This window comes from Arachis ipaensis, chromosome B03 (genome assembly GCF_000816755.2).
Source record: "Arachis ipaensis cultivar K30076 chromosome B03, Araip1.1, whole genome shotgun sequence".
In the NCBI taxonomy this organism is placed as follows: domain Eukaryota; kingdom Viridiplantae; phylum Streptophyta; class Magnoliopsida; order Fabales; family Fabaceae; genus Arachis; species Arachis ipaensis.
Genome location: NC_029787.2, coordinates 31,367,429 through 31,377,655, shown reverse-complemented (window position 1 = coordinate 31,377,655; position 10,227 = coordinate 31,367,429). Strand labels below are relative to the sequence as shown.

General features: G+C 35.9%; 1 protein-coding gene across 4 annotated transcripts; it reads right to left on the bottom strand.

The window, feature by feature from the left end:
- Positions 5,135–10,154, bottom strand: LOC107630232 (proton pump-interactor 1). Of its 4 annotated transcripts, none has more exons than XM_016333320.2 (8): positions 10,044–10,154; positions 8,720–9,133; positions 7,678–7,866; positions 7,400–7,579; positions 7,095–7,289; positions 6,757–6,855; positions 6,109–6,612; positions 5,135–5,621 (listed from the first exon to the last, which is right to left on the bottom strand). In XM_016333320.2, the coding sequence occupies exons 2-8, from the start codon at positions 9,095–9,097 to the stop codon at positions 5,310–5,312; spliced, it is 1,857 nt and encodes a 618-aa protein (XP_016188806.1). In that variant the 5' UTR covers positions 9,098–9,133; positions 10,044–10,154; the 3' UTR covers positions 5,135–5,309. The 4 variants fall into 4 exon arrangements, with proteins under 4 accessions (XP_016188806.1, XP_016188805.1, XP_020974302.1 ...); XM_016333319.2 differs by having other exon boundaries at positions 9,957–10,097; XM_021118643.1 differs by lacking the exon at positions 10,044–10,154 and adding an exon at positions 9,854–9,875.

Sequence of the window (10,227 nt, the reverse complement as noted above, 5' to 3'; positions counted from 1 at the left end):
AGGGAGTTATGACTGTTTAAAGTTTGGTGTCAAAAAGTAAATTCTGCAACTTTGAAATCTTTTTGAGTCTGGTGAGGGTCGCGTACGCGACCTAGTGCACGCGACACGACCAAACCCTTCGAGTTGGACATCTCGCGTACGCGACATAATGTACGTGACGCGAGCAACCCATTCGGGTTGGGTATCTGGCATACGCGAGCAGGGGGTTGCGTACGCAACCACCTTTTTCAACAGCATGCGTATGCGAGGCAGAAGCTTGCGTACGTGAGACCCCTGTTTTGTTGAAACATGATTTTTTCTAGTTTCAAAGGTTCTCCAACTTTACAAACTTCCTTAAATTGCAGTTTAAGAGTAATATCTTGTAGTTAGGCCTAATAACTAATAGAGGAGAATTAGTGACTTAAATAGGTAAATTTTACATGAATTTAGAAGACGGAGGCTTAGGTTTCTGGAGTATTGAGGAAAGATTTGTTGAGTGAGATGGCGGAGTACTGTAATGAGGATTGAGGTAATGAGTTATGGAAGTTATGAATTGATGATTTTTGAGATGAGTCAAGGACTCAGAGTGGAATAATGGATTACTGATGTACTGAAAAATGATTTATAAAAACTATTGCTATATTATTTCATATTGAGATTGTTGAGACGCTATGCGCCTGGCAAGGACGGTTGGTTAATCCCGCTTGTCGAGGTCGCGGTGGCGGCGTAAGAACGGTTGGTTTATTCCGCTTACGGTGAGATGTGAGGTCTGTGGCAAGAGTATCATACTCGCATCCTTTCGGAATTACTAGAGTGTACAGGCACTATATCCTGGACTGTGTTCCGGGCACAATATCTCGGGGGTTCTCATTCTGAGACCGAAAGGTGACGTTCCCATGGGAATGTGTCGGGTTGGCAGTTGAACCGACGATGTGATATCACAACCAAATAGGACAGGCATTCATCATGTGCATTTTCTATCTGTTTGCTTGCTTTGCCGACTTGAATTGCTTGCCTAATTGTATAATATGATTATTTGCTTCTTGAAATTCTTGATATACATGCTATACTTGTACTTTACTTGCATTGTTATTACTTGAGTTTTCTATTAGGATTGAGGAGGTTCGGAAGGCAGTGGCGATGGAATCGCATGGCGGTTAGGCTGGTGAAGGTTGTGGGACAGCGGTGAACTGATAGTTAGAAATTCCTTAAGATAGTTACCCCGTTTTCATAAAGGATTTAAAGTTATGGTTTTAATTTTAGTTATGCTTTAAGTTGAATCTTATGATTGACATGAAGCTCTAGGATTGTCTTTGGCGTCTCGGGGTCTTATATCTTATATTATTGGATACTGTTACCATACTGAGAACCTTCGATTCTCATTTTATACTTTGTTGTTGTTTTTCAGATGCAAGTCGCAATACACCTTGGTGAGTTGCTTGATGGTGACAAAGCGGAGGACCTTTTTCATGTTTTGGAATCTTTTGGTTATTTTGGATTAGTTTCTCTCACTTTTGTATTTATATTTGCCCTAGAGGCTTAATTTGAGAGAAATTTTGTATAAGCTATTTTACTTTTAAAATTCTGTATGTCTGTATAACACTAGTCGGCCTAAACTCCGCGGCTGGAGCTAGTACCTTATGACTATTCTACTTATATATCTATATACATTTTGATTATCTTGTATATATATTTTGTGCCTTAAGTTTGTAGCTTCGTGTGAACGTTTCGCGCTTTTGAAATTCTGTTTTCGAACTTATTATTTCTTCATCAGGCTTCTAAAATTATTATTCCTTCTATATATATATTTATGTATAAGGATTGTCGTGACCTCTGATTAACCTTTGCTTTATGGCACGAGGTAAGGTTTAGGGTAATTATGGTGTTACAGAAAGTCTAGGGGGTCAGCATTTTTATTAAAATCTGGCCAGCACTTAACCAGCAAAAGAAGAGTAATCTCACACCATTGGATGAAATCTTACGCTATTAAAAATATCAATGATGACTACAAATCACAAAACTTACTGGTCCTAACACTCCTCTTCTTAGATATACTAAACAACTCGATTGAATATATAACACGTCATTAATTGTGTTATTGGAAAACATATATAATATACAAAAAAAAATGAAGGAAATAAAAGTCAAGTCTCATGAAATAAAATTATCTTCAATGGAAGGGTGGCCTTTATGAACTTCAATTCCTAACTCATCAATCATACAAACAAATTCAGTTCTTGAGCATTCAAGTACATTATGGCATAGATAAAAAGTAGATAGTAGATGCAGTACAATTGATGCCTTAATTGCGTCTACATAAGGACATAATGACATATATAGGCAGCAGGGGAAAAAAAGTACACACATTATATCATAGAAGCTTAGCAACCAACAGGAGTTTGGAGATTGCACTTGGCGGGAAGTGAAATAGCAAGATCTGGATCAATCCCAAGAAAGGGCAGCTCTACTGAGTTCTTGTAAGAGCAAAGGCATTGCAAATCTGCATTACTAACAGCGTTGCAGCATTCTGTTGTTGGATCAGTTGGGTTTGGCTGAGTCACCGATGGCTTGCAAGCCATCAACCCATCCTCACTCATATTACATACATTAATACCACTTGAACCTTTCGTAATATTTGCGGTCATCAGTACTGCCGCCACCACCATTAATCGCAGTGCGACCCAACTGCCATCCATTTTTGCTCAATGAAATGAAATGCCGATGGTGATGGCCAGTAACTATTGATGAACAAGCGTGAAAGTGAAAACTGTGGGTATTGTTATTTAAAGAGGAGAGGATCGGAACTTCGTAGCCTCACATTTATGGACCCGTGAATAAATGGTTTGGCGGGACCTTAAGGTCACGGGGTGGTCGGATTCTTGTTTCTGTATGTTGTCACTTCGTACGTAAAGTGGTTTGATTTTGTAGTTCATGGAATTACACGTAGTAACAATATGTACAGGAAAAAATTTAGGAAATTCTATATGCACCAAGCAACTAACTTAAAAAAAAAAGCGCCATTCGCATACAGATGTTTAAAATTTTTTTTTAAATGTTTTTTATTAATTAAAATTTAATATATATAATTAATTAAATGGTATTATTTTTGTCAAAATTGGATCAGACAAATTGATTTAAATATGTTTGCTGGGTTTCAACACGTTTAAACTATTAACCGACACTAAACTCACTATCTTCTCGCCAAACGGGTGCTGACTTACAATTGCATCCGCTTCATTTTGTACCGCCAAATTGTCTATCAAGTCTCCGTTATCGTTTTCATCATCGATTTTATAGTTGGCTTCGAACTCCTCTTCACTGTCATTATTATCTTCTTCCCAATCTATATTCCCGAGCTCATCAACATTGACCTCCTCCCCAACCGCGCCCAACCCCGACTGCTATTCGAACTCAACGTACAGCTCTATCATCGGCACGTGAAATCGGGTTTGTTGATAAATACATAATATCTGCTGCATATTGCCATCATTAGTGAAGGGCATCATTTGAAATTGTATCAACCTACCAAATACTTGTACATGATTCCTATATAAAATGTTGCTCACCCTTTTCGAAATGTGGCTTTGAATGTTATTACAAAACCCATTTTGCAACTCTACAAAACTCATGATACATGGAATAGCGAATGATACGGACATTCACAAACAAAAGTCACTCCATGTGTGTTTGGTATAATCGAACCGTTATAATACATTCGCAAATTTACAACTTTCCATAATTTCAACCTCACCTAATCCGATTTTTTAACACAACCTACTGCCAAAAAAATTTTAAACTATCACAAATGTGCAAATAAGAAGAATAGGAGTAGAAATGGAGTGAGACATTTTGAACGAGTATTACTTCGTATTTATAGGGAGGATTCTCGAATAAAATATTTTTTTGTACAAAACGCAACCTATTTTTTATGTTTTCCAAAAATAAACCTGACATCTTCAAAACGCAATCCGCATTTTCAGTCTTCCAAAAATAAAGCTGGTGCAAAAAAGAAAATGCATCCTGCGTTTTGTTATGTCCAAAAAAAATAAAAAAAATGCTAATCACTAAATATAGGCTGTGTTTGGACTTCAATGAATAAAAAGAAAATTTAAAAAGCTTCCAACAAACAAAACGCACCCTGAGTTTGTTTTATATGTTGAACAAAAAAAATAAAAAAATAAAAAGTAAAACACGGGCTATGTTTTGGAGTGACACTATAACAGTGAAAATTTTGTCCATACATTCATTTTAATCCACTTCACCAATGTATTTTCCATAACGAAAAAGATGAGTCCCAACATTAATCAATATTTTATTTCAAAAATATTTTAAAAATAATAAAAATTCAATCCAAAACTAACACAAAAATACCTTAAGTCATTGTCTCCTAGCAATAGCATTGCCCATTTTATTCAGATTTTCGTGCCGACTCATACGCATTGCTTTCACTCTCTTTGGCATAACATACACGATTTCCGCATCCTCACTCCTTTTCATTCATCTCTCTCAAACTTCTAATATATCATTCATTCATTTCCCTTAATTGCAATAATGCCGCTTAAGTGATATTTTTAGAATATCACTTTTAATATTTTTAAAAAGTGAATTAATTTAAAATTAAAATTTATATTAAAATTAATATCATTTTAAAAATAGTATTATTTTAATAAAAATCATCTCAGCCACACTCAACTTATGTTCGTGCTCCCCTTTAGCCGCCCAACACTCCGTACCATACAGCATAGCCGGTCTTATAGCGGTGCGATAGAATTTACCTTTAAGTTATAAAACTCAAAATAAAATTAAAATTAGAACTAACATTAATACATTATATTAAAAATGCTCTAAGGCATGCTTTTTCTTCTTTTTACTTTCTTATGTACATTCTCATAAAAGAAATATCTGAAAAATCAAGCAAAATATGCAAAACCCTAACAAAAGAACATCTGAACGGCATGCAAACATTTTTTTAATGAATTGGAATACAGCATCCCGGATCTGGATAGTGAAGACTATTATTGGATATTGGCTTTGTAAGTCCCAGCTCACAAGGAGGAAGGGAGGGAGGTGAGGTTTAAGAATGCGGAGGAAGACAATGGTACTTTTTTAACAAAGTTAATACGTAGTTAACAATTTGTTAATTTTGTCAAACGAATTTTATCTTTCATAAGTATTAAATTAATATTATGGTTAGTTTTGTTAACATCTAAACATTTTATGGTCAGAAACGGTGATTTACCACTTCTCATCAAAAGAAAACAAGGCAAAACAAGTTGAGTTTGATCCAACATAGAAAGCCAGATCACAGGCTCCTTCTAGGCCTAAGCTTCTCAGGGTAGCTGGTTGTATGTAAGCACCAAGAAGAGCAGAACTAGCAAAGCAGAAACTGCAACCCATGCCCAGTAATTATTTGACCTTTTCCTCTTAAGTATCGCTTTTGGAATTGCTTCAGGAACCTTTGTTTTACTCCTGTATCTAGCACTACTCTCCTTTGCCACCTTTTCCTTCACTGGCACAAGACCTTCATCGCTGTCATTAACCTTCTCCTGCACTGTAGCCTCAGCCACTTCATCTGCAGGTCCCTCAAGATTGGGAAGAGTTGATGAGCCCCCAGCTCCCTTCTTTGCTTTCTTCTCACGATCCTACAGTAAATCAAGTGCGATTTTCATATTTTAATACAAAATTGTATATTCATGAATCATAAGAATCTTATTCATAAGCAAGATTGTAACATCTGACTACTTGAATTTAAATAAACTCTTGATAAAATATCTAATTCTGTTTTCACTTTTTTCTTTACAAAATATAGGAAACAGGAAACACTAAAAATAGAAAATAGAAAATGAAACAAAAACCAAATACGTACTAGGAAAAGAATCTTATAAAAGAAAATAAAAGTAAAAAAAAAAAAAATCTTTACTTCATCAAAAGATCTTATACGAAAATATCTCGTTGAAAAAGATCTTTTTGAGAAACTCATCCAAAGGAGTCCTTTGTTAAAGTTTCATTTGACTGAGAAATGTTTAATAAAGAGTTTATTTCTGATTAACTCGGTTTTGCAAAGTAGCATTAAAACTAGTTATCAAGCATTTATATTAGAAAAAACAAAGGAATTAGATCAATCATCACCTTAAGCTTCTTTTCAGCTTCCTTTTGTGCTCTGGCTGCTGCTTTGGCTGCAGCTTTCTCTGCTAACTTCCTCTTCCTTTCCAAGGCCTGCTTTGCTTTTGCAATTTCCTCTTCCCTTTTAATTTCTTTCAACTTTGCGGGATCAATTGCAGGCTCTTTGTTCTCCTTTTGTGGTATTTCAAATTCATATTCATCAGCATAATCTAAACCCTTACCGTCCGGATTAGATTTCAAATCTCTAGCTTTGTTCTTGGTTTCTTTCTGAACCTTCTGTGTGGGCAGTGTTTCATGTGGAGAAGCCTTCGGCTCCTCTTTTGGCTGCTTTAAGCTCATTTTTGCATCAGTATCAGCAGCTTTAGGTTCCTCCAGCAGTGGGTTTTCATCTGGGTTCCTCATCCGTCCATCCCTACTCAATTGCCGCATATCCAACGATGGCAGAAGTCGTTTCTCATAGTCATCCCTAAAAGCTTTGTCACTGCTCCAAAGCGACATAAATTTCTCGATCTAGTAACCAGGGGAAAAAATGACATCACAACCGTCAATCATCAAAGTCATCAAAGAAGGAAAAAAAATTATCAGAAAGTTAAAGTGCAATCCCATTATTAATATCAGATGGTGCTCCGAAGAATTAATACTTTGCAGACAAACCTCTGTTTGTGCAAGTTCCTCAATAGCACTGAGATCTTTCTTTGCAGCAAGCTCCCGTGCTTTGTTCAGAATTGCACGACTTTTGAAGAAATAAGAGTTCTGTAAAATAAATAAATAAATATTAGTAAGTTAAAACGCAGAAAGTATCCAGCAGTTCAACATCAAAGAAATTGTAAAAGATAACAAAGTTTGGGAACAGAAAATGAATAAAAAACTGTCTAATAGCATGCCCAGACACCCTAATGAAGGAACAGCAAAGAGGATGGCAATTATTTTACGAGTCAAGATAAGGATACATATTAATACCACAAGAAGAATCACACAAAGGGATAACATACCCCTTCATCCCGCTGTTTTCTTAGTTGCTGAATACTCTCATAAGCCTTCTCCCTCTTCTGAGTAACATCTGCTAGTTCTTCCTGCAAAGATTGGATATCCTTGTCTATGGCTTTCACTGAATCATCAAGTTGCTTGATTTTGGACCGAATTGCTTGTCTCTCTTTCTTGGCACCATCTAAGTCCCCACCTATAAGCTGCAATTGAAACTAATAGCTAAAGAACTGTTCCAATAAGACAATTACAAATTTATAACAATCTACAAAACAAGATGTTCTATAGAGAAATGAAAACAAAACTCTCTCACCTTAACCTGATCCTGTATGACTTCTTTCTGCCCAAGAGAATCTTGTACTTTGGCCCTCATGGCAGCATTGGCAATAACTTTCTCCCTTGTCCCCTCAAGCTGTTTGATTTCTCTAAGGATTTGTTTCTCCTCGGTTAACGGAATGCTTTCGTGTTGCATGCGGTATTTCAAGCTATATATCTGCATCATCAAAACATATACAGCATTATACTAGGATTAATTACAATAGAAAGAACTGATCCAATATGCATTGAAAAGAACATGGACTTGTAACAAACAATATCATTCAGTTCCTCCTCAGATGAGCATAATCCTCCACCTCGACCTCCATTGTTAGCAGTACGCAGCTTGCCAAGCGCCTGCTGCAGAGGTTCAATCTCTTTTATTTTTTCATCCACAATACTCTGAAATTGCTTGTTTTCATCCCGTAGGGACTTAACCTGAGTAATCAACTCTGCCCGTTCGGACTGCACAAATACCAAATATACAATTATATTTAGATGTAAATCGTGACAGACCTACAATGCCTTATCAACAAAAACATAAAACATTCATGAATGAACAGCCCATTGATGTGGTACGAAATCACCATGAATTTTCACTTATGTCAGATAAACTTCCAAACAAGAACTTATTTTAACAAATGCAGCTTTCACACTCATTAACTCCTGTTGATAAACCTAGCAAGTATTTAGAGTAAACAATGAAATCTTTTTATCAACGGAAATTGATAGAATCAATAGCTTGGAATATCATTTTTACTATAAACGTCTGTGAATCAGTACCGCTACCATATAGTAAAGGAGATTCCACCAATAGCCTTTGTTTTTATGAGGGTACTATATTCTAACAATTCAAGTATTCAACTCAGTTGAATATACAAGTCAGGTAGGGATAAATAAATATCATGCACTAATTAGGTTAGATAACAAATGTACCAGAGAAACCGCCCATAAAGTGCTAATTAAGTTTCAAATCAAAACTTGTATATTTTAGGTTAGTCCTTTTTTCCCAAAGTAGTTTGTTTTTCAGTCGTCAAATTACAAAATCGTATCCATTTTTTCCCTGTAGTGATCCTGGATTCAAATTAATTCGGTCAACAGTGATGTGGTGAATAGTTACTCATGCTGTGGTCTTTAAAAATCCCGATACTACAAGTCATCATTCGATAGAATGACATAAATGTAGATTCAACATCATAAAAGCTTTAATCATAATCGGACAACCGAGAGACACGAGTAAACAAATTAAAATAAAAAGGACAAAAGAGCCCGACACAAATCTTATCACGCAACCATGACGAAAGCATTCTTGACTCACCCGCTTCACCCTTAGAGTATCGGTCAGCTTAATCCGTTGTTGATTTTTCTGGTTTATCTCCTTGTCAAGCTTATCAACTTTGGATTTAATGTTGGGATCATCGTAAGGCCGACACCTTGCAAAATAAAAAGAGTGTATCATCTTAGGCGCAGGCCAATCTTCAACTGCGCCTTCTGGGACACTGGAATCTAAAGCACCATTCCCCCGAACTTTAGCATATTCATCTCCATTGGACCCTAATTTTACGGGGTCAGCAACTACTGAATTTTGAACCAATTTCCCATGTTCCTTGTCACCCGACACAGATTTGTCTTGTTCGGCTGCGCCGTTTGCCACTTGCCCTTGAACCACCTCAAATCCCGTGACCTCAACTACCATGTCAACTACAGGATAGCCTCACAAAACACAAAGAACCTGATTCGATAAAGAATAAATAAAATAAATTAAAAAAAAAAACTGATGAATATACGGAATATTCAAAGGATAATGTTACACATCCAAGTCTTTTTATGAACTAAGTCTAACCAAGTTAAACAATAAGACTTGGAATAATGCTAGTCAACTAATTGTTATGTTAAACCAACTTGGTTGGACTTAATTAACAAAAAGACTTGGTTAACAAAAAGACTGGGTGTATAGCATTATTCATATTGAAAATCATGAATAATCCAAGTATTCAACTGTTTGATCCACAGGCCTAATGAGCAGATACGCAAAACCCATCAACCAAAACGAAGAATTTTACAATTCTTGATCATAACTACAAATTATTCTTTTTTTAGGGGAAAATTAAAAAAAAAAGCAGGGCAAGCCTTAAATGAACGATGAACACCTCATTCAGTGGAAAAACACAACAGTTCTATCAACTTGATCAGCAGCAATTAAATTTCAACGGTGCATGTCAAAATAAACAAAGGAATCAACATAGAATCATCACAATCTCAAACATGCAAAATAATTAACCAAGAGAAAATGTTCAATTTTAAATGTTTAAGCAAAGATAAGACCTCGTTCTATGAACAAAACCAAGCATGCAAAAATGCAACCCAAAGATAAACGAGAAAATTACTAGAATAAAAAACACAAAAACAAAAGCGCATGATCAGTGTACCATGAATGATCACACCACCACACCTGATACGCCCCAGAAAAGGCACAATCTTTGGACACAACAGCTTCAGAAAATGAAAATTTGAGACGAGTAATAATAAAAGGGAGCTACAACGATGAAACATACCAGTGTGGTGATGGAGTGAGATATAAGCTTAAGCACCAAAAATATTTGCTAAATAACCCTAACGAAAGCGACAGAGAGAAGAAAAACCGTTTTCACAGAGAAGACCTCCAAAATCCAAACTTCAAAGTAGTCAGATCTCTCTCCAAATGTGAAAGACTTAATCCAAACCGATGTTAGAGAGAGAAAGCCTAAATATATGCAATATACACTGCCGCTATTTCTGTCAACAAAATGTGTGTTTTTTTCTTTTTAAAATATAATTTTTGTTCGG